This window comes from Sturnus vulgaris, chromosome 1, assembly GCF_052056855.1.
Source record: "Sturnus vulgaris isolate bStuVul1 chromosome 1, bStuVul1.hap1, whole genome shotgun sequence".
Taxonomy (NCBI): Eukaryota; Metazoa; Chordata; class Aves; order Passeriformes; family Sturnidae; genus Sturnus; species Sturnus vulgaris.
In genome coordinates this window covers 37,851,422-37,876,527 of record NC_142243.1, presented here as the reverse complement: position 1 = coordinate 37,876,527, position 25,106 = coordinate 37,851,422, and the positions used below count along the sequence as shown (strand labels likewise).

Below are 25,106 nucleotides of genomic sequence, written 5' to 3'. Positions count from 1 at the left end.
GATGTAAGGGGGGTGGCGGGTGCTGAGGGCGGTGGAGGGAGGGCTGTGAGGGGAGAAGAGGGGGCACCGGTGTGAGGGGGGATGGCGGAGCGCACTGAGGGGCCAGGATGGAGGGCGCTGGGTACGAGGGGATGGCGGAGCGCTGTGAGGAGCCAGGATGGAGGGCGCTGGGTGCGCGGGGATGGCGGAGCGCTGTGAGGGGCCAGGATGGAGAGCGCTGGGTGCGAGGGGATGGCGGAGCGCTGTGAGGGGCCAGGATGGAGAGCGCTGGGTGCGAGGGGATGGCGGAGCGCTGTGAGGGGCCAGGATGGAGGGCGCTGGGTGCGAGGGGATGGAGGAGCGCTGTGAGCGGCGGCCGCACCGCCCGCCTGGCACGAGCGCTCCCGGCGCCGCCGCCGCCGCCGTTACCGAGCGAGCAGAGTAAGCGGTGGCCATGGCGGAGCAGCCATCGCCATGCCCAGAAAAGGCGATTCCCGGCAGGACTCCGGAGCTGCTGCCCGTGAGTGCCTTGGTCGAAAGGGTCCCACCGATGCCGCGAAGCCGCCCGCCCTCAGTGTTTTCCTGGGGCGGAGTCTCGCCGAGGGAAGGGGCTGGAAGAGGGGCGGGTGTGGGAGGGGAAGGCGCATCTCCCTGCGAGTGGGTGCGGCTCCTTCCCGGCCCCATCAACACGGGGGCAATTGGACAATGTTCCGTGCGTAGTGTCAGATCCCAATTTGCCTATTTGTTTGTATTGTTACAATGCGTTTCGTTATGCGTTATTTATTTTTTGATTGCATTGTTTAGGCTGGAAAGTTGCGTTCCGCGGGCAGCACGGTTGCGAGTTGTCTCAAAGAGGTGTTGCCTAGGGTGAGTCGGTTTTATAGACCATCCTGGGTTTTTTTCTACATCCCTTCGCTTTTGAAACTACTATTTATTTCAGGGTTTGTTTTTGTCACGTAGAATTGTGAAGACTAGCTGGCAGGATTGGAAAACACTTCTGGCAGTGCATTTTCGTTCTGCATGTTTTACAATAGACACCGTGCTTGCTTAGTTGGGACCAAATATAATTGTTTTAGACAGTTTTCCCCTCTGTTAATGCAATTAGAGTAATTATTAGGAATTGCTGTTACTTCTGATGGAGGTGGTTCTTTACAAGGATGCCAGCCAGAATTGTGATTTCCACTGGCTATTCTCCATGGCCCTGATGAGTCAGAGGCTACTGAGACACAAATGGGTGCTTTAAATAGCAGGTCTCCCTTTAAATGATAATTTTAAAAACCCCAACACCGTGATTTAAATAATTCCCAAAATGCTTCATTGATGGTGGAATTGCTGTGAATCAGGTTAAAGGTTTCTGAAATGTATAAGTGTAGCATCTAGTTTTCATCAAGAACATGTGAAGTAGCTGTTACCCAAATTAAAAAAAAAAAAAAAACCTACAAAAAAACCCCAAATTATGGGAAGCATTAAAACTTAGCAATACTGATTTGATAAAATTTTGTCTGGGTTATTTTGACCTTATGCTCACAGTATTAGCATCTGCAGGAGCATATGCATGTAGTACAGCCCTAAAGCATCCTCATATTTTGTTCTTATATCTGGAACGACACAAATGTCTGCAGTACATTTTCTTTTCACTAATGTTTTGTGAATGTCTGGTGTAAACTTGTTTTTGTTTTGCCTTACATGTAGCCTGTTACTCCAACTGTTGTACGAAAGTTTCGAAATACAACAGATCCAGCTCCAGGTGCTAAAATAATATTCTATGGCACAGCAGATGATCCCGATGTTGCAACTCACTTGACACATGGCATAAAGTCAACTTCCAAATTCACTGTAAGAATGTGACTCATTTACTCTTGTTTAAGAGTGAACCTCTTTTAAGAGGGTTCTTAATCAAAGCAACTGATTTCCCCATAGTCAGGGATATAGCTGAGTGATTGATACAGCAGCATTTCACAGCGCTGTGAATTACTTGAGTTCTGGGCTCAAATCATAGGACTTATTTACCATTATTGAAACTGGAAGATATTTGAAGTTCAGTGACTGTTATCAGTGATGTATCACACACTTCGTGTTCCTATCTCTAAAAATAGCAGTTGTGTTAGTAAAGTGTATTTTTATGAAGGACATAAGTCCTAGTATTAGAGGATGTTGACTAGGACATTTATTAGGCATATCCAATATGAAAGACAGCCAAGTTTTGATGATCCTTCCTTAGAAATTTTTTGTTGAATGGATTGATCTGTACTGGATCTGTACTGGATTAGCCTGAACTGTCTGTTGAAGACTTTGCGTTATTATTTAAATACTATCTGTAGGAAGGGTTGGAAGCCTAGTCAGTTTATTAAGCATGGGTTTGGATCAATTGTATTTGCAACTACTTTTTTCTATATTTCTTTATATAATATTCAATGAGAGTCTAATAATAAATCTTCTCTAGAATCCCCATTACTTTGATGGATAGTCTGAAAAATCAAATCACTTTAGTTTTGTCACATTATAATTTGACTATAGTTTCTAATACGTGCTAAGAAAAGAAAGACTGCAAACAGAAAATATATATGTTAAAAAGTGGAAAAAATAGCATAAAAATAAAAATATCTCATAGTAAGTATTTTATTTAGCTCGAAATTTAGTGTAGCATTGGTTATTAGTGGTCTTCTCTCAAGATACTATTTGGGTTTGCAACTCAGTGGATAAAATTATGTCAGTGTAACCGTGGAAGATCTCATTAGAACACTTATGAACAAACTTTTGTTTGTGTGGGTAGTCATAGTGATGTGTGAATGATCAGCGTTTGTTGGTTTTCCTGCATCTGGTGTTGTTTGTGATGTCTTCAGGTAGCTTCATTGATAAGTCCAGTTGCTAAAAGTGAATTTCAAGAAAAGCTGCAAAACATGAAAGAAGCAATTTACTCCAGTAATCGTGAAGCACCTTTGGGTAGATCACATGATCAATCTTCTAAGTTACCTGAGGGCTTGGATATAGTTAATACTACATTTGGAATAAAAGTCTTCAAAGGTAGGAAAATATGCCATTAAGACTTATTTCCTGTAAATACAAGATAATCTGTAATTTAGTATCTAGCACATGCTCTATGATTTCAACAACTCCATTTTAAGAGAAGAGTTATTATGTAACAGTTACTGAAAGGCCTAAAAAGTTTTAGTTACGATGAAGAAACAAGCAGCTGAGAACATATGTTAACTATCAGGGCTTTTGGCTCTCTTCCTGATCTGTCTTTATAGATTTCCTGGGAGAACTTTTTAGGTAGCTGTCACTTACCTTCCTTTTCTCAACAACTCTAATAGGTCTCATGGAAGAAACTTCCTTGACATGTGTCTCTTTCCTCCATGGGCTGGAGGAAATCACATCTGTGTTGCCCATGTAGCTTTCTTGCAAACATTCTGTTCATCTGGGTTTCTGTGATTCTCTCCCTAGTCTCATGTCATTATGTTATTAGATTGAATACAGATTGACTAGAAATGTGGTATCATCCTTCCGCAGTATTATCAACTTCACTAACAAGGTACTGTTTGCAATTAAGAATGAACCAAACAAGACAACCAGCCCCCTTAGCTCCCCCAACCATACATTCTTTATTTGTTTCCAGATTTAACAGCTGGAGAGGTTGTAAATCCACCAAAAACCTTTGAGGAAGTGGATAAAGAAGCGAGAGAAGGACATGAGTTGTACGTTCTGTCACATGAGGATTATTACGTGGGTAAGTTAAAAGGCTGATAAGAAACCACATAAAAAGTTCCTCTACGTGTGTTCAATGCATACTGTATGCTACTTTTTGAGATGCAAACTATTAATTTTAACCACCATATTAATACAATATATTTTAGAAAATTATGTAAAAATGCAACTGAGAGAGCATGATCTCAGTTTCTAGAGCTGTCAATCACTTCAGGATGGGCATTTAAAACAGTATAAGAGCTTCATGAAGGAGTTGGAAGCCTGATTTCTTTTGGGTGCGGCTTGAAAAGCAAAATATTTCCAGGAAACTAGAAACTCACAGATGCCTTGGTTGCTTACTGAGTTTGGCATTGTCTTTGCCACTGGAAGCAATATCAGATTTGAAGTCACGGACTGTGAGCCCAACCCATTCCACTACTTTCTCCTGTAGCTCCTTTCTTTCATTGGGATCCAAACAGAATTTCAGAGCATACAGACTTCTGATGAGGTGCTTAGCATTAAACTCTGGTTGTGAAGAATTTGAGGCTGCTGAGTGGCTCTCTGGAATACAGGTTCCTCTGCCTACAGCATCCTCCGCATGGGACTGTGGGCTGTGCCTGCATTGCTTCAGCCCCTAGGGGCTGTACCTCTGTGATGTGATCTGCTCAGGACCCTTTGTTTCACAGGTGCAGAGTGACAAATAGCACCCTAAAATGCAGTACTCTTTTTATTTTTTTGGCCACTTCTTTCCCAGTTCCATGACTTTCAGTTAATGTGAATGTAAATTTTGTGTGGAGACTTACATAGATGTGAAATTATAATACTTTGTTGTCTCACAGAGGAAATTCTACTGTAAATTCTATTGGTATGAATTGGCCAAACCTGTAACTTTATCCCTCCTCTTCCCTGCCTTTCTTGAGTGCTTTCATGAAATTATTCATTATCTGTTTCTGTCTCTTTTGTAACTTCCATCAGCCAGATCATGGAGAGGCCAAGTCAGACTGACAAAAAAAAGTCAACTAGTGCCCCAGAAAGAGTGTAAAAATTCCATGCTGGCATACAGCCATATGAAGTGCCTGTTAGAAAACATGCAGTGATTAATATTTTTGAAAGTTCTAATTATCATTCTTTTTACAAGGTGAAAAGACCTTGAGGGAAAAGAAAGACTTTTTTTCTGTGAAAAAAGACATAGCTAGAGTATATCTGAAAATGCAGCAAGTCAATTTTTTTTTTTTGCATTTTTAAAAAACAATAAATCAAATATTACACGTTTCTGCTTAAGTATAGATATAAAGCAATTTGTTTGCATGACGCTCACCACTTAGGCTACATGGTTTCATTTATTCTGTTGAGCTTGTCTTCAATCAGACATAAAAGAATATCCAACTGAAGCAATTTTTGCTTTTTATTTTGCCTTTTATCTTCACTTTTGACAATGAGATTGTTCCTAACTACTCAATAAACGGGGAATGCAAGTTATTTATCTTTAATTGAACAGGTTTGTTAGTTATTTGCCTTTGTTTCTTCATTGTTTTGTCTTAAGAATGAAGATACATTTTTCTTCCTGAGGTGTTTTACACAGGTTGAAATGCCTGCTTTTTCTGCAGGAGAACCAGTCAATAGAAAGTATAATTCACACTTCAACAAGTCTTTTGTTTATGGAATGGAAACCCCTCACTATGAAGATGGGCGAAATACAGCTAACACCTTAAATTGGGTCTTGGACTTGGATTCGTAAGTTGCAATGAGTGAACTAGTTAATTAATGGGATAAATTATCCGGAAGAGTGGGTCTTCATATTTGAAGAAAATTGTACATCTCACAATCTTATCCTTAGCTGTATTGAACTGAATAGAAAATGCAAGATGTGATTTTCAGAACAGTTTATCCAAATAGCTTTTACCATATAACAGCACTTGGCAAAGCTTAAGCATTATGTAAAGAAAGCCCTTTGATTTTAGTTAGCAAGATGTTTTAATTATTAAGTTTAGAGGAGTTGCTGTTTTCTTTTAATATAGAACAATATTTTAAAATATTACTGAAAAACTCTTGAATATTTGTAAACAAATATATGCAGGAGTTATTTTCGTAATTTGTAGGAAGAGGGCACCACACCTTGTGTCAAAACGAAGTGATGATTTTAAGGAAAAACACCAGCCTCTGGTTGGAAAAGTTCATGATCCGTAAGTAAGCAAAGATACCTTCTGTTATAAATAGATCAAGCACAAAATTCACTCACTTTTGTCCTTTCTCCACAATCTTTTTATGTCTTGGATAAAAAATATAGCTGTGTGCTTAATACTTCTATGCAGCACTCATTTAATAGAAAAGGACCTTCTACCTGCCCTAATTAGGCTGGTAAGTACACAAGTTACTAATAAGGGCTGTACTGTGTCCAAGTAGTGAAGTTAGATCTTACTGTTTAAGTGGTCTGTATGTGACAAGCACTCTCTAAGACATTTTTCCCCCTGTATTTTGCAATTAGGAGGATTTGAAAAGACTGAAACATCTCACCTAATGTTTTGGGATTCGACCATTTTGCTTAGTCTGACACTATTTTTGGTCTTCTTCGTTACATCATCTGTAATCTCACTTTGTTATTTCCTTGGAAAAGGACATGGAAGTAAATTGTGTTATCACCTAGCAGCATTTACCAGTCTCTGTTGAATCATTAGAATGACTGACATTTATGAATCAATCTAGGACAGTTTTATAATTTTACAGAACAGCTCTTAAGAAGCACCACAGAAGTCGTAAGGAACAGTGGGGCTAGGTTGCAGGTGTGTTGCAAATCGAGGGTTCCTGAGTGTATCCAAAGACTGTCTTTGCAGATGCTCTAGATTTCTGCAAAAATATGTCTAAGGCTCACTAACAGCATCATTGACTTTGGTAGCAAAAGTTAATTTTTAACTCAAGATTCTAGGCTTAAGTTGATCTGGAGAAGTGTTCTCCATGTGAGGAGTGAACACAAATATGAGTCAGTTTCTTCTCTCCCTGTCACTGTGTCCCAGAATATTGTGAGATAGACCTGGAGCAGGAGCAACATGAAGCAGTGTGATCAGTCAGGGATCAGTTGCAGTGCAGGCTAAAACCCATCAGCACTAATATTACAAGACAGATACAGGCTAACTTAATCTTATTTAGTGAATTTCAACCATCCATATCCTATGTGTGCTATGAAAATGATAAAAGAAAAATATACATAGTAGTGTTTAGATTGTGGTGTTTCCATTTCTTTGTGTGGGTTTTCGTGTGTTGTTTTGTGCTTCTTGAACAAAGCACTGATTATCTTTTCAATTCTGATGGGGGTTTTTGATTCAGATAAGTGTTTTAATTATTTAAATGAAAATGAGCATTGCATCTTTTTGAAATTAAAAAAAGGAAACAGTTCTTTAATGTCACAAACAGAATTTTCAATTTTAGGTAAATAGAATTGAGCCAAGTTTTCTGCATGGATATGGGCTTGGTTGCTCGTTTTGGTAGACACAAAATTGGGTGTGGAAAAGCAGAGATATGATTCAATTTTTCCACTTTAACCAAAAGTAGTTTATTTCAGACATTTCCGTTGGAGATTTTTGTCTAAATATTATTTTTATTTGATTGCAAGGACTTTTCTCATACATTTCTATCACTTTCTTTGGAAAAATGGCATAGAATGTTTTTCCTTTTAATGAGTATAAATGTTCAAAAAGTTAATATTTACATTTGGCTGTGTTACATTACAAACTGAATGTTCTAATCTGCTTTGTAAAGGGATGCTTTTCTGGAATAGTAATGTTGAAACAAAGTCCTGATAAACAAATTTCAGGTGAACTATGAGTATCATCCCTATTATATAATCACTCTTATTTTTTAATAGTAGCTGAGGTTTTATTTTGGCTATTAAAAACCTGTTTGACAATTAACAAAAAATGTCCTTATTGGCAGTATAGCAGAAACTATGAATGTTCCCCCAGACCATACATTTGGATTGGTGACCTCTCCAGATGAATATGGTAAGCAAGGGCAGAATAAAATCTAATCTTGCTGATGAAACTCCACTGAAGTAATAACTGTTGGTTGTATATATAGTTTTCCTAAAATTTTAAGAAGCAAGGTACAAAAATTTATCAACAATAAATTTTTGAAATGAAAATTTGAGTGGCTTTGAAGTTGCTCGTGAGAAAAAAGTAAATATCAAAAATAAAGAAGCTTTAGGATTATCATGCTGGTATTTTTTTTTTCTTTTTTAAAGCTTTTGTAGCTGAATGTAACAAAATGGGAAATGGCAGAAAACCCTTATTGACATCAAAGTGACAAATTAAAATGGTTATTTAAATTAATCATGCATCTTCCCTCTCAATGATTTCTCAAGCACTTCTCTAAAAAGAGTAAAAATAACAAGCAATACATTGGAATGATAAGTTTTTGAAGATTGCAAGGAGATAGAAAGCAGAGTAAAAAAAAAAGCTATTAATTTTCATTATGATAAAATTTTGGAAGCTAGTCAACTCAAGTAGTCAGTGTTATGATTGATGATGTTTTAACATTATGTTTAATAATTAGGGAGTACAGTCAATAATTGGCAAGGAAAAAAATTAAGTGGATCAAAGTCATCCAGTTAATCTGGGCCAGAGAAAGCCTGTTCAAAGAGTGCATAAGCTTTTATATGTTTTACTATGTCGTGTAATAAAGTTCATGCTATAAGGAAGAGTAGAAGGAACTGAACAAAATAATTCATAATTAACAAGTAGAAAATAATGCTTGTACTCTGCTGTTAGAGAGGGATGAGGTGTTTGTTACTGAACTCTGAACTTCCTGCACTCTAGAAAGTCACCTTGGCGTCTTGGGAATTTGGATCGAGATTGTAGCTCAGTGTGCTAAAGTGTTTAAAAAATACTAATAAAGTTAGGATACATAAAAAATGGGAACAGTAACATAAAAATAGTGCATTGTCTCTCTAGAAACCAGTGATGTATAATTATCCAAAATACTAAATTTCCTCTCATATGTATCTGGAACATGACAGACTGGAACTGGTAGATGAATATGTTCTTTTTTACTTAATTATCTGGACATTGAGTAACAACTACTGCTTTTAGAAGTTTTTGGAAGCAGTGGATAGATTTGTGAAGCTATATTATGATGTTCCAAAGTTTTTGATATTGGCTGTGTGTGAGTAGAGAAATAGTGATATGGACCATTTGATCTTGTAATGAAATGGTTCTATCAGCTGTTCAACAGTGCTAAAAATCACCTTTTTTTTTTTTTTTTAATGTCTGTTTACTGTATATGCACAACTCGTTGAGGAATTGTTCATTTTTATAGATGTTAATGGTCTTCTTCATGTCCGGGTTCCGTGTGAGTTCCTCCATGGGAAGGACAGAGAAAGAGTTATCTTGATTGCAGTTCGGCAAAGCCTGAAGAAAGCTAACTATGAGAATTTTGATGTGTTACTAGAAGCATTAAGACATTTTGATAAGGTTAGTGCTCTGAAAAGGTATAAACTTAAAGGAATGCGTGACACTAGCACTCTTGTGCTGTAGAGATACAGACATGAAGGAGCACAAGCATAGTAAGATAAATATGGATTAAATATATCTTCACTATAACTGTGAAGATAACTTCGTAGTTGTTATATGTTTTATCTACTGTGATATGCTATGGAATTAGACACAATAGTATTCGGAGCTTTTCACAGTATTATTTGGAATACACAGGTTAGAGGGAGCACACAAGCAGGAGTAATCTTAACAATTTTTTGACTTCAAATTCTGGCATTTCTTCCTGAACAGAATACAGTGGAAGGGATTATGTTCGTATTTTCTTCCGAGCTGTACTTTTTGATTGAGTTGTCAAGCATCAGAATTTCAGATATTTTCTTTTATTCTCTCTGGGAAAAAGATTGTAATTGACATTTCATATGTAACATTAATTGTAATGTATACAGAATGATTGATGTCTTACTTTTAAAGACATCTTGACTTTTCCTCAACATTTATGATTAGATTGTTGTCTTGTCACAATAGCTTGTCACACCTTTACTCTCAAATCACTATATTATTTAAGTTCAAAATTACTTTTTGACAGTCTTCTATTCAGATTTCTAATTTATAAAATATTAGCCTTTATTTGGTGTGTCAGTGCTACTTGTGTATATCTATCTATCTATCTATCTATCTATCTATCTATCTATCTATCTAAACACGTGTATGTGTTTCTTTTGGTGAAATTACTTTATGATGGCTTTTAGAAGATCATAGAATATAACAACTGTTTTTCTTTGTAATAGAATGGTGATGGAATCATACACAAAGACAATCTACGAAGGATCTTTTTTCAGCTGAATGTGAATATAGATGATGAGCTCCTGGATTCCTTATTTGACTGCTGTGATTTGGATAAGGATGGTCTGATTAATTACCGGGACTTTGCGAACTTTCTGAACTGGAAAGATAAAATGGGTGTTAAAGAGTTTGAAGAAAAAATAATTAGAAAAGGTAGATGTCTTAATTCTGGGAAATTGTGGGAATGATCTTGTTCTTAGAATAGCTGTTGAAAGGACATTGCTGTTGTAAACTAGGTACTCCTTCAGAAGGGAGGATTTAGAGAGTGATTTAATATCTGCAGGGTTTCAGGTACAGATATGTTTCAGAATCTTGGAATTCTGTGTTGCACACTGAGATTGTTACTGGGAAGTTTCCTTAGTAATACCAATCAACAGAAAGTAAAACATCTCCTAGAAGCATTATCAGAAATGTAGATGAATTATGTTACTTCCTTAACAGTTTTTCAAGCAAAGTTTTTTGCCTCTTACTCTATAATGTGTTGATAATATATCTTGGCTGTACCATAACTTTTCTATATAGGGAAAAAATTAGATGCCTGTCTTCCCAAAGACACAAAGAAAGAGGATGAACCACTGCCAGAACAGGAAGATCTTGGGTTAAAAGGATCAGGAAGCTCTAAAAAGATGCCTAAACCACTTACAAGATCAACAGACCGTGTATATACAAATTATCAAACATCATCTTCTCAGTATAATGCTGTAGTAGGTGGTATCCCAACATCCTGTAAGTACAGTGGACTGCTGCTCACTTCTGAGCATTATTTAAGACAAAATCAGGAACAAAGTTAAAAAGTATTGCTACAGGTTCTACTAATGTAAAATAGTGAATTAATTTATCTAAGGTAAGTTTTTTTTTATGATTGGGACTTGAAAGTTGGAAGGGATAGTTTCTTCAAAACATTGAAATTAATGTAGATGCCTTTGAGAAATTATGCTAGTAATTTTAGGAGAATCATATCTCCTTGGAATCACCTAAAATACGTTCAGCTGGGAATACTAAGTAAGTAAGTAAGTACTAGTATATTACTGCAAGGTTCCTTGTTTTCACACTTCATGATGTAGCTGAAGCCAGGACTTCTAAAATATGAAAAAAGATACAAGGAAGAAAATTGTATGACTTGTTATTGAACCTATGTCAAACATCACATGTCTTCTTATTTCATGCAAAACGTTTTATTCTCCCTGGCACTATTTATCCATGCTGCTTGTTGATTGATTTTTACAGGTTATCCATTGTGTGGTGTTCCAACTATTCGCTCAGATATTCCTGCTCCTCAAATTCACCGTCTCGCTGACACAACTAATTATGGTGACCAGGGCAATAGTTTTGCAATATTGTACCCTTCTGTCTTCAGTCAAAAGGGAGTGTATGAAAAAGATCTTTTAAAAAAGAGACCAAAGGCAGAGGTATAGTGAATTTCTTCAGAATATTCTTCCAAGATAATTGTTCTGCTGGCCATGTGGAAGTGGGAAGTCATATTATCAAGTAAACAGGTTGTAAAATTCATAGTGCAACATTACCATCTTGCTTTACATCCATTCAGCTATCTGAAAAATATGCACTTTTCACATTCTAAATTATTCCTGAGGATAGATATTAATTTTATTGAGATCCAACCTATTCAAATTTCTGAGCAAGGTCTCAGGCAACATGGTTTAATAGTTAGCCCTGCTTTGATTATGTCATTGGATGAATGATCTCCAGAAATCTCTTCCAATCTAAGTTATTCTATGATTTCTTTAAATGTCTTAAAAAACCCACAAGAAGATTTTTACAGGTGTATAAAAAAATTTCTATCACAAAGGGGTGTTTAGTGGAAAATTTTAACAAGAGTGTCTCTCCTCAGACAAACTTGGCAGGTTTTGCTAATGACAAATTCAGCAAACCACTTGAAAGTACCTTTTAAGTCCTCTCCTGAGTCACAGTCGTAGGCTCAGATCTACAAACGATCTGTGCAGTGATGGAGGACATTGGGAGTCATACAGCAATGCTGTGCTGTCTCATAATTCTGAAGATGAAGATGGTACATAAGACTCTACAGACTTACTTGGGGACTCCACAATTTTTCTGATATATCTGCAGTCTCCTACTACTCTGTTTTCTCACGGACCAGAGTTTCTCTCACATAAGTTTTAAAACAACTTTGCTGCATCTTCTTCAGTATTGTTTATCACTTTGTTTTTACATTTTTATACAATTTATAGGGAAAAATATTAAGAGAGAACTTTGTTACCTGAAATTTGTTACACAATTGTAATGAAATGTGAAATTCCAATCTAAAATGAGAAAAGAAGCTATGGCAACCCTTTCACCTCTACAACTCATATTAAATATTCAGCAGTCATGTTTGAAAGTGGATCTGGAACTTGAATATATATTTTACAGAAAATAGTGTTGCTAGTTAGTGGCTGGAGGGAAAAGGTGTGGTGTCATGCTCATCAAATGCCTTGTCAGAATGTTGTGTACATGAGCATTTACCGCTTTATAATCAAGCTCTGAAAGCAGGAAATGCGTGCATGCAGCAAATAGCTAAGAGTGAATGGGATTCACGCTTCATTGAGAAGCCAATTACATCTGCCAATTACATCTGTCAGGCACTAGATAGAACTGTTCTTTGAAGTTTCTACATGTCCTGAGATGTCATATCTGTTGTAGACTGTACTACCTATATAGAATTCAGTGCAGAACCACCTCTGAGTCTATTGAAGCACCCTATGTTCATGAAATGGGCTGTTTGGGCATTTTATGATTATTGTTTTGATGTGTATAATTAATGTTTCCAACAATTTCATGGTTAATGAAATTATTATGTGATTATATGATATTATTATTAGATGAAGATTCAGAGTAATTTAATACAATTTTTTTATAGTGTGGTAGAAATGAATGCAAATTCTGACTATGAAATAGTTTCATGAGGTGACTCATCTTGTTGCAAAAGAACAAAGTAGTTCTTGGGCTTGCTGTTTTCTCACTGAAATTCTCTCCAGTCTGTTGAAGAGAAGTTATGTAATTGAGGCATAGTGTGTAATTTGTGTGCAGCATGATCTTGTTGCTCATAGGTGAGAGTGAGTTTTATCCTGTCTACACATGATAGTCCATGGTTTTGTCTGTGTTGATTTTACAGCAGTTGATGAGTCAGGAGAGCTTTCTCTTAACACGGTGAAGCCAAATTATGAGAGCATGTTGTCCTTTATTCTCCCTGCAGTGGTGTCCTGTGAAGGAATACTGCTTTTTGTTTAACTTCTATATTTTACTAGTTTGTTGAAGACACTGGATCAGATCTGGTTTGTTTTACTCGTGGGTAATATGATTTATTTGACTGAAACACCACCTATGCTTAAAGAAAAATTCATTCCCTTTTTTCCTCCTGCAAATTCAGCTTGCACAAACTTTCACAGATTTATTGGCTCAGGTGAAGCTGAAGATTTTCTGTACTGGGGATCAGGCCTATATTTATACAAAAGACAGTATGAAAAGATTGATTTGACTGTATTAAAGGTCTTATTTTATCAAAGCATGCATAAAGTCTCCATAGCATAAATATAACACACAGGTACATGCACATATATGATACAATTGAAGGAACCAAATATTTGCTGATACTAACAGAAGCACAGGGGGAATCAATATTCTTCTAAAGTTCCTTCCTCTAATGAGGTCAGTATAATGAGGCATGCAACAGGAAGCACCCTAGTGAAAAAAATATGGAAAAAGTCCCTTCTGCTGAATTATTTTGGTATAAAATGATAGTAAGGCTCAAAGTTGATCTGAACCATTTCGATTTAGTCACTTTACCCACTTATCTATACCAGATGATGACCCTGTGTATAGCACTCCTGCTGTGAAATGCAGATAATAATATAATCTGATTTATGTTGGTAACTGCAGACAGCAAAAATTGAATGGATAAACAGAACTTTACTTCGTGCTTTTAAAAAAACATTTACTTTTCCCTGAGTCTTCTGTATTTGATATTTTCCCAGTGTTGAAGTAGTGCATCAACATTGCTGTAATAATTACAGACAATTTTGTACAGCTTTCATTGCAATAAGATTCAGATTTACTTAAATATGAACTTCATTCATTGAGGATGCAAGATGTGGCCTGTAGTTTTAATTTAAGAGTGGGAAAATATTCTTTGGCAAATAGAGATTGCTAAATATGTAAAAGCCAGACACTGTATAGTTTAACAAAATGCTGACTAGAAATACATGAATCGTATTATTTTGTATTATTTTTGTAGATTAAACAAGTTCTCCACAATATGGGCATGAATGTTGCAGATGAAAGGTTTGAAGAAATATGGAAGCAAGTGTGTACAAAACATGAGATAAAAGAGCTTTGTGATTGTGAAGAAAGTATGTGGGATATACTGAATAAGATACATGAATCACACATAGAATTCTAGTCTCTGATTCTAGTCTCTGGGCACTCCTTTTATTTAATGTCAGTCATAATTCTGATGCTTAATAAATAATAAACAATAAATATTTATATGTGTATTGTCTTTCTGAGTAGTGGGTTCACCACATATATATGAATCATTGCAGTTGGTAGGAACTGGTATCCATGCTTGTAAATGTAATACAAATATTTATCTCATATTCTATTTTACATTTTTTAATTACTTTTTTTTTATGTGCTTATAAATGGAAGGACACTTTTGAAATTACTAAAGATCAATTTTTCAGATATTCAAGGCCTCTCAAAGATTATTGTCATATAATGGCGTTTCCCCTTTCTTCTCATCTTCCATAATTCTTTTCAACAAAGATCCGGTTGTGGCAAAGTATTTGAGATGTTTGAAAGTTAATGTCAGGAAGTGCTTTACAGTAAAATAGTAAGGAAGGTACATAGCAATAGGTGTGGGATCTAAAGTGTTGTCATGAAATAGACTCCATAAAAACCTACAGGTTAAGAAATGAATGTCCAGTTGTGTGGCAGAGGGCTCTTATTTTTAATGCAAGTTTATGACTATTACTTAATAGTATTCAGTTTTCACAATGAAGAAAAAAGAATGGATATTGAGAGGTGTTAATGTCATAAACATTACATAAAAGTGCAGGCTGAGTAGTCAGAAAAATTTGTGAGGGCTTTCAGAGAGCCAACTGTTCATTTGTGACCAATGTGGTTTCTTGGGAAGAGGGAGAGTCATTAATGGAACACTTAAAGGTTACTATGCAAATATCAAAGAATATATATAAAGTCCAATAAGAATAAACAATGGAAAGTAAATAATACTAAAATCTGCAACTGTGAGTTGGAATGTTCACTCTTCTACTACAGTACTGAACTTTGGTGTAAAACAGATGGAAATTGTTCACTATTAACAGTGAGAAATATTCCTTCTACACTTTCAAATTCAAAAGAAAAATCCTTGCCCAATGGAATCTTAACATCCAGGATTTCAAGAAGGATGTCACTTTGACACCTATTGGTGCTTTAAGTACCTTAATAAGATTTGGAGAATGTTGCCAGCCAAAAGCGTTACTGAGTTTTACAATGAAAGTCGAGGTTCTTTTATTTTAAATACTAGAAATGCCCATGTAATGCCAGCTTAAAATTTTTTTATAACCTCCTTTCATGTTTGTTAAGATTCCTCTTTTGCCTATGTTTAAGGAGCTGGTAATTTATATGTAACTAGCTTGTTACATGACATCTGCAAGTCAGACCCTTTTGTACGTTATTTTTGTAGCATTAACAGTAGCTGTCTTACATCAAGTAGAAAGAATTTGCTTTCTGGTATCTCCAAGGAGCAGGTGGTGGAAATGCTGCTTGATGAAGGCAACTTCTTTCCTGCTGTGAATGAATGTTCTGCACTGTTGCTGCCTTGCCTCCCCATCCTTCTGGAAATCTCTGCATGCACTTAGAAGCGTGCAGGAAGCAGACTGACTGTCCCAAGTGGAATCACGACAGAAAGATAAATGTACAGCTGATTACAATTGAATTTATTATATTAGAATTTTACCACCTCCAGTGAAAATCTCTAAAGCTTTTTTTCTGCTCATATTATGTGGGAGGGAAGAATCCTTTACTGTTGTTGAGCAAACTTTCAGAAGCATTGGAGAGAATTACTTTAGGAAAAAAAATCTTTCCTCTTCAATAGATTTTAGATTAAATATTCAAGCTCACTTCAGGGGAAAATTAAAAAAAAAATTACTGGATTTGTGTATGTGTATGTGTATGTATATATGTATGTGTATATATATGAGATCTGTTGTGTTTGTTCAGTGGTTTGAAATTCTCTGAATCCTATTTTTTTTAATCTATCAGAAAGATACTCATTTGCTCTCCTTTACTTTCAGGAGAATATTTTCTTTGTCAATGAAATTGAATTAATGTTCTTGGTCAGTCTGCTAAATAACTTCTGAATAAAGAAGAGTGATAAATCATGGCTTAGTTTTATGTGAATATATTTGTAACCACAGACTAAAGATTTTCTTTCAGCTTTGGGTTTCAAATTACCCCTCTGAAGCTTTAAAAGATAAATTACTGAAAAGAGCTGTAAATTCTGCTCATAGGTGCTTGTTTTCATCACAATACATTAGGAAGCCCCTGAAAGATTTAATCACTGTGACACAGTGACTTCTCAGGAGTTCCCCAATTCTTTTGCTTCCTTGCTTCCTTTTGTTAAATGCTTTGGGTACACAGAGCTTTGGTGCAGATTTTTGTGTTTCATGTCTGTTTGATTTCCCAATATGTGAATTCAATGACATGTTTTTAGGCTTTAAAGTTGCAAGTTGAGTATTGTAATTTTTGTGGGTCCCTCAATATATTCCAAATGACAGAAAAGATAAGGTTGTTTTCTTCTATATTTCAGTGTAATTCTAGGTATGGAGCTAGTGTAACCGGGACAGCATAATACGTTGTACTAACCTGGGGGCTGTATCCAAGGTAAAATGTTTGGGAAGAGATGTGAAAACAACTCAAAAGCCATATGTTCTAAGAGTAAATGTATAAGTTTAGTGCTGGAGGCAATTTATTCTGTTTAGTTATATTAGAAAATCACATGGTAACTGAGAGCATGGACAAAACTAGTAAACAGCAAATAGTAGCTAAAAATCAGTGAGTTGTAGAAATGTCTACAATGTGTCAAATTTTCTTAATGGAATTTTCATAAAAATAGACACTGGGTAAAAGACACAGCACATTCAGATACTTGTGCATTATTTCTCCATTAATCTCTGATTCACTGTGATGAGTATTCCAAAGAAAAATGTATTTAATAATGATGCATTTTTAATTGGTTCTGTCAAATGAGCAAAGTTCATTTTAGAGCAGATGTATTGGTTTCCAGGAACAGGGCAGGGAGCTCTTCCTATATGGAGAGATAGAGGCCAGTGCTTGCTACTCCCCAAACTGACTTTCAATACCTAAAGACACCTGTAAAATATAAGGTTGAAGATTTGAATGTGCAAAATCACTTTTCATTCATTCTGTATTTCTGTCTCTTTATCCTTAGAATGTGAATGTTCACAGCTAGTATGACTTATTTGGCAGTGACTTGCACTAAGTAAAGCAGATGTTGGACTCGATTATTCTGGTATTATTATTGTTATGATTTCAGTTCTCTAATGAAAAAAATAAAATCTGTGCAATGACTTTTGTTTGAGATGCTGGAAGATCCAGCCCACTGTCTTCCATAGACATTTTTGTATGTACAAAAAAATATAGGCCTTTCCTTGATATTATTACTAGATAATATTATTTGTCTTAAAAAGATTTAGTATTTTTGTTCTGTACATCAAGAACAACTGGATTTTAGTGATTTATCTGATCAAGTAAATTTCCCGGTCCTTGAACTCATTCCTTGAAGTGAATGGCCAGTTTTATTTGTTTATTTGATTTGGTTTCTAAACAGCTGTATATAATTATTGGTGTGCTAAATGGAACATTAATAATCTTTTATACTAAGAAGAGTACTTGAAATGGATGTCTAAGCAGAAAAGGTACTGGGGAAAGTGCCTAGAAAGATGATTAAATCTTTGTGTTACCAACAGATAGGAACAGGTATGATATTTTTGCAATGACTTCCATAGCCTAATTAGTTGATATTTGCCAAGAAAGGATGGCTTTCTTTGGACAGTAGTTATTTGCATTTGACAGTCTGTCATGGAGCACCATCTGCCTGTGTGGCTTCACCTTGCTGGATGGCCAGAGTGCTTTTCTAGCAGCTAGGTACAGGTTTAGGCAACACTAAATGGTTGAGTAGTTACAATAGGATCTATATTTCTTTATTACTCTTTAATACTCTACTAATTTTGAGGATGCCAGCATAGATTATGCAAACCTGTAGAAAAGATTTTGGACTCTTTGATCAGGATTAATCTGTAAGGGGAAAGGTAGTTAAAACAGTTGCCACTATGCTCTGATTTTCTAAGACAGGTGCTTTGCTGATTTCTGCCAGATATGTGTGGCTTCTCTGAGGCCTGGACAACGTAAAGAGCTTGTGCATCCTGGGTCCACATTCTTACTTCCAAATGTGAAAATTTAATTCCTGGAGACACAGGAATGTGTTCTGAAATTATACCCTAAGAGATGAAGTGTTAAATTCTGTAATAAAACTAAAGAGTAAATCTGCTGTATTCTGCATGTTTTCAGAGCTCACTCCTCATTCCAGGGCCTAGATGTAGGTGAAAATGACAAAATTAAGACTTAATCTGAAAGAAAAGAGGACCTGAGTACCACTGACAGGTTTTAGTCATGGCTTTTGTGAAGGCTCTCTTCCTCTTCCTCTATTAATAAGGATCATATGTTCTGTATCCTAAAAAAAGAATCTTGTGTGTGGTGTATATTCAGTAGCTAAGGTTCTACCACACAATCAGATCAAAAGTAGACAGAGGAGGTTACTCTAGAAATACTTCTAGAAATAGTTTTCCTATAAGCCTTGATATTTTCTGCAGATTCTAGAAACTGTCCAGTATTTCTTTGAATCTGGGGTGGAACAAAGGACTGAAATAACAGTGAAAGGTTTTCAAATGGTACCAGTTAATCACAGGGTATTTGTTTTTGGGTTTTTTTTGTTTGTTTGTTTGGGTTTTTTTTGGTTGTTTTTTTTTTTTTTTTTTTTCCCCAGTTTTCAATAGATTTTAAAGACAGACATACACAATCCCATATGACTGCTTTATTAAAAGTGTCTTTCCCAGTGCATCACAAAATTTAGAGTGTTTTGCTTGTAAGCAATGAATATAACATAAGAATGTAATGGCTATCTGCACAGGGCAGTCCAGGGGTTATATCTAGCCCAGTGTCCCAACTGACAGTGGTTAAAAACATGTTTATGGAGCACTAGCCCATCATGGCAAATGCTACAATGTTTATTCCAAGCAATCTCACAGTGCTCCAACTACCTGAGCCTCAAGTGGTTAAACGGGAGGAAGAACTTTTCTGACAAGCATTCTTAGCATTCAATAATCTTAAACATGTTTTCTCTTCATGAACTTCCCCAGTGTGCCCTTGAAACTTTGGGATGCTCTAGCTTCTGCAACATCTTTTGTCATGGATTTCCGTAGCTTTAGCAATACATTGAACAGAAAACCTAGCTCCTTTGCTTACTTTAAACCTCCTTTCTATGTCAGTGATACAGACGTTCATAGACCTTTGGCACATCCTTCCTAAGTCCCGAATGGGGACTGCTTGCTTACCTGTTGCCTGCATAGAAATTATTCCTAAGTGTTCTTTTGACAGGTTATCTTTTTCTGAGATGTTTCTGATTCTGCAGCACATTTTCTGAGGTACTGTGAACATGGATCTGAAAGTGGCAAACAGGAGCTTTCTCTGCACTGTCAGTTGATTTCCCTCAGTAACAGTATTAGGAATAACTACTGTATTTCAAATATGGAAGCAGGGGCAGTTTCAAAGGTGTGCAATGATTTTGCACTGAGTCAGAAGTCATTGCTGAGGACAGGACCTATGTAATATATATATTGTTGTATGCTTACTGCAAACATAGTTCTCCATGGCTTGCTTTGCCCTTATGTGCTGAGGCAAGTGGACTTGATTCCAGGTTGCATGTTGTTTGGAGAATAGAATTTGGTTCACTTTATACACCTGGGCAGAAGAGGGGGGTTTATACTCTCCTTTTCCAAAAGGAGGAGTCTCTTTTAGCAAATACCTGTCTTTTCAGACCAAGACAGCAGTCTACGTGTTTTCTTTCATAAAACACTTTGGAGGTGTAGGATGGATGATTAAGCCTAAAATTAAATGTCTTTGCTTTAACAAATACTTTGTTATTATCCATTTGCAGTGGAAATATAGACTAGTGCTATCTCTGTATTTATTGGTCTTATTCCAGTGGGTTTATATAAATAACAAAATATCACTCGTACAATGTTTTGCTCAAAGGACAGTCCTGCTGAAAGCCAAAATGTAAATGGATTCCAAACTTCTCATCTTTAATAAGAATGTCTTTTGAAGTCTATATTTGCACCAACTTTAGAATGGAAAGCATTACAAAGACTTTCTGAGGGAAAAAAACAAGCTGGTGATTAATTACCTCATTTGAACTGGGCTTAAATTGCAGTTGAAATAGTAACATGATGAATAGAGATGTAGGATGGGAGCGATTTTTGTTTGGTTTGTTTTGGTTTTGTTTTTTTTCAAGTCTTCTTTTGTCCTTATTCTACAGGTGGGGAAACAAAGACTCGTATTACCATTTTTTTTGAGAAGTGCTAAATGCATTTGTAGTTGTGCAGCCATCTACTGAAGACAGAAGGCAACTGTCTCTGTACATGCAGGCATATAATTGTCTGTCACAGACCTGGTATTCTTTTCTAATTTAATCACATGAGTGGCTAAGTCAAGCCTTGTTAAACCACCAGTAAACACTTATATTAAATCATCCTCATCAGTTTTTATACATCTTTACTTAAGAGAGTACACAGTTAACTTCTCAAGTTGCTTTGATGTGAAACCTAATGCCAGTAACAGAGATAAGGTTGAGACCAAAGGCTTAGATATCATGCCAAGTATTTATCGTTTGAATAATAGCTGTTGTTCTTAAATTTGTGTTTGTTTGGGTTGAGTTTGTTGCTGTTTTTTTATTTTGTATTGCTGGAAACAATATCAGTAGCCTGAGTATGTTGTCACAGAAAGTGCTGGTACTTTGTTACTGACTCATTTTTTGCTTCATTTCCTACCATTTATTGTGTTTGTCAGCTTTTATTTTCAGACAATTTACTTTGGGCTTGTGAGATTGACATAGCTGGAACACACAGCTTAATAGTGTTTGCAGGTGGTCAGAGATGTGCTAACAATGTTCCAGTGTCATGATTACTGGTCTTATTCTTTGAGAACAAAAAGAACAGAGAGATTACTCAATAAAATTCTGCATAACAAACATTTGTTTGTAAACCTAGGCATGGTTCAGATGAGGGATGAGTGCTTCCCTTTCCACTGCTGCTTCACTGGAGAATTAGGGAAGCAGATTGCTATCCGGGAAAGAGCTGTGCATGAATTGAAGATTTTTCTGGCCCTGAGGCTCGAAAGATGTCATGTCCAATTCTCCCTCTGGTTAACAGTTAACAGAATTGCTGGGGAAAACTGACTCTGTTTGGAATGAAAGGAAAAGAAATTAATGTTTTGTATGCTGTTACACAGTTTTTGTGGGTTATTTCCTTCTTAAATGCAAAACGAAACTAACCAATCAAAAAAGAATGTAGGGGAAAAGAGTGTCTCCTTTTAAATTTTGTTCCACTGAACAAGTAGAAAAAAACACAACAAGAAAAAAAATAGGAGAATATTGGGAAATTGGAAATGAGTAACACATGAAAAGGCACACTTTTCTTTTCATGGAAGATGTGCATCAAAAGGAGTTTGCTTGATTTTCTTTGATAAGAAGAACAAAAGTATGAAAAGACTTTTCAATCAACTCCATCCATTTCTGCCAAAGAGCCTACATGAAAGAAAGCCATGATTCCCTAAAGGGAAATTCCTGAAAGGACATTGAGCCTTTCTTGAAATATAGCAAGGGGTTTGAGAGAAAAACATATTGTAGCTGTCTGTAGAGTGGTAGTTGTTCTACAGTATTAAAAGGTGTTTTGAAACATTGAGAGGAATGTTGTGCATTGGATTGTATGACAGCAGTGTGCCAGTACAGTGTGTGCCTGATTCTTTATTTTGAATGACTGTATAAATATAATAATAAATACCATTCTTCTCTAAGTTGTTAGTCATGCAATAGAAGTATGGTATTTTATTATTCTCTTTAATTTCCTTGGAAACTGTAGGAATATCAATAATTATCACTTTATTGAGTGACTGCTGTTGGGGTGATGTAGTAAAAGTACTTGCCTAAATATTTTGTAGTGTTTCATACAAGTGGGAGGATATGTTATATTGCTTCAAATCAATTTTCCTGTCAGAATTGAGAGCTGCAACCACTGCATTTCTGACAAGCAGCCCGTTTGTTTGAATTTCTAGATGTCATTCACATCTTTAATTCCAGGATTCCAAGTTAGAAATGATATTCTGGAATGGTGAGTCATACAAAATAGTTTTACCCAGATATTTCATTTAAAACATAAATATTATGGTAATTGAGATATGTATTTGTGAGACAGGATCATTGGTGATATTAAGCACAAGATCCCTCTGTCTTTCTCCTTAACTGCAGGCAATCTTTTGAAGCACCAACTTTCCTAAAGGTTCTTTCACATTGAACAGAAGGAAAGATTCACAGTTAAGTGGCAGCTGAGTTTCTCAAATATTTTGCTCACTATTCAAAGAGGAGATTTAGAATCTCTTTAAATTAAGCGCATGAGCTTGGTGGATGTTTGGGGCGTTCAGCATGGAGAAGACAAGGCTCCAGGGAAACCTTAGAGCAGACTCCCAGGACTTAAAGTGGGCCTACAAGAGCTGGAGAGGGATTTTTTACAAGTGCATGGAATAAAAGGATAAAGGGGTGGAGGTGATAAACTGAAAGAGGGCAGGTTTAGACCAGATATTGGGAGGAAGTTCTGTATTGTGAGGGTGTTGGGGCACTGGAACAGGTTGCCCAGCGAGGCCAGGCTGGATGAGATTTTGAACAACCTAGTGTAGTGGAAAGTGTCCCTAGCCATGGCAGGGGGGTTGGAACTGGACAGTCTTTAAGGTCTCTTCCAAACTAAACCATCTTTCTATGGTGTTTCCAGACTCGGCACTTGATTTACTTTCCTCAGTCCCTAGGCTTCATTTGTGCCTTCCACTTCCATGTACATTATATTGTCATGAGGAAGAGAGTATTTTTCCTTAAAATTATTTCTGAGTTTGATCTACGACGTTATTTTTAAAAAAACCAAAAAATGCAAACAAACAAACAAACAAACAAAAAACCCTCCAAACCTTGTATTGTAGCACGATGCTGCCTCAGCATGTGCTCTTAGTGATCCACGCGGTTTAAATCTGTTTAGTTATTTATCGATGGCAGTGAGAAGAGCGGGAGGAGACGCTTGTCCTTGAGAGTTTCCGTGAGTTCCTTGAGAGTTTGCCATGCGCAGTTTCCGTGCCAGCGGCAGGCGGCGCTCCAGGATTTCCAGAGGCGCGGCCGGGCAGCGCCGCTCCCGCAGGGATCTGGGGCTGCTCTGCTTCCCGGCGCAAGGAAGGAATCGCCGAACGCCGGGCTTTCCAAAGCCAGCACCGTCAGACGGGCTTTCCCTCTTCTGTCCAAGCCCAGAGTCCATGTCGCCCCTTCCTCCGCACTGAATTCCAAGTGGTGGGCAGGAATTTGGTGATGTTTAATGTTGCGTGTTCACTCTGGTCTGTGCAACCTTCGCTGGGAGAAATGCGTTTCAATAATACTGTAGAATTGTGATGTGTAAATAAATACCTTATCGTACTTCCTCCCCCGCTATACATCTGTGTAAGTAATCGTGGTGTTTTTTGTAGCATATATATGACTGGATTTCAACATACAAATTTAAGCAGATAGAAGATTTTCAGTTAAGTCAAATAAGTATTAAACTAACATGCAAATGTCCAGAATATTTTTGTCTGTTAGGGTTAGCACAGCTACCCTCTCTAGCACACTTTGTTCACAGCTCAGAGGTCTTCAGGAAACATCACATTTTGTCATTCATGCAAGCAGCAATGCAAGTTATATAAAAATCAGTAGATACATATTTTAATAGCTATGAAATATATAACTTATTTGGAAAATTATTAAATTATTAAAAATTAAATTATTAAAATGTTGAGATTTTGATTTGACATATATAGCAACCACAGAGAATGGCAGTTGAAATGGGAAAAAGGAAAACTCCGGAAAATATTCCTCAAAAGCAACCGCAGGTTTTATGGTACTATTGCATTAACAATTTACAATAACCTAATAAGTATGGAAAAAGATTGATTAGTGAGTGCACATATTAGGGAAATACTTATATCTTCAGTGTTAATATATAGGGTTTGATCAATAAAAAGATAAGAAAATTGTGGTTTCTTCTTTTGTTGTTGTTGTTTGTTAAGCATTGATAATGTAAAATACTCTTGGACTAAAATGATGGAAAAGATACTTAAAAAAAATGCTATTTCTATTTCATTAGTGATGTGACTGGTAACAAACATATTTTGAATTAAGCATTTGGCTGTGTGATGCTAAACATAGTGTTTTCAGTAGAGAATCACTCTGTTGCTTGAACACACACATTGGTAATGTGTTTTCTTTTTGATTCTCATATTTTCTCAATGCTAAGCTTACTTCATGGTAAAATATACTCCAATTTGCACAGTAATATGTTCACTCTAAACACCTGGCCCCAGGAACTGTTGCAGAGCTTGAGATCAGAACTGGGGAATGTCACTTCTCCAGCTCTTGAAATGGAACTATATTAAAACCTATCAGTCTTTCTCTGTAGAAAGCAAAATGAAACCAAAACAAATTGAGCTGAAAATCAATGAAATTGTTCCTGTATTAAACAAATCTTGAGAGTGTACAAATTTTTTTTTCTCTTAAATCCTCATCTCACACTCCTTTTTCCAACAAACACCCAGACTTCTAAGCCAAAAGATATCTTTCTGTAAGTTTATAGAGAGATGGGGGAAGAAAACCCATCTGAGTTTAACAGGAGTATTTTTTTTAAAGGGTATTTTAAGTACTGAAGATTTAACCTGCTTTCAATTTTTTTTTTAAGAGGT

The 25,106-nt window shown here is 36.4% G+C and overlaps 1 protein-coding gene across 1 annotated transcript; it reads left to right on the top strand.

Moving 5' to 3' along the window:
• Positions 1-433: 433 nt before the first annotated feature.
• EFHB (EF-hand domain family member B) lies at positions 434-14,489 on the top strand. Its single transcript, XM_014883345.2, has 13 exons — positions 434-691; positions 784-846; positions 1,672-1,815; positions 2,823-3,003; positions 3,596-3,706; positions 5,271-5,397; positions 5,763-5,846; positions 7,591-7,658; positions 8,971-9,125; positions 9,935-10,142; positions 10,512-10,715; positions 11,217-11,398; positions 14,239-14,489. Exons 1-13 carry the CDS (start codon positions 434-436, stop codon positions 14,401-14,403), a joined length of 1,950 nt encoding a protein of 649 aa, XP_014738831.2. The 3' UTR covers positions 14,404-14,489.
• The last annotated feature ends 10,617 nt before the right edge of the window (positions 14,490-25,106 follow it).

Excerpts from the sequence above, each read along its gene's own strand:
- EFHB (XM_014883345.2), top strand. The coding sequence starts at position 434 with ATGGCGGAGCAGCCATCGCCATGCCCAGAAAAGGCGATTCCCGGCAGG. Across the intron at positions 847-1,671 it reads TCAAAGAGGTGTTGCCTAGG|CCTGTTACTCCAACTGTTGT; the intron begins GTGAGTCGGTTT and ends CCTTACATGTAG. Across the intron at positions 1,816-2,822 it reads AGTCAACTTCCAAATTCACT|GTAGCTTCATTGATAAGTCC; the intron begins GTAAGAATGTGA and ends TGATGTCTTCAG.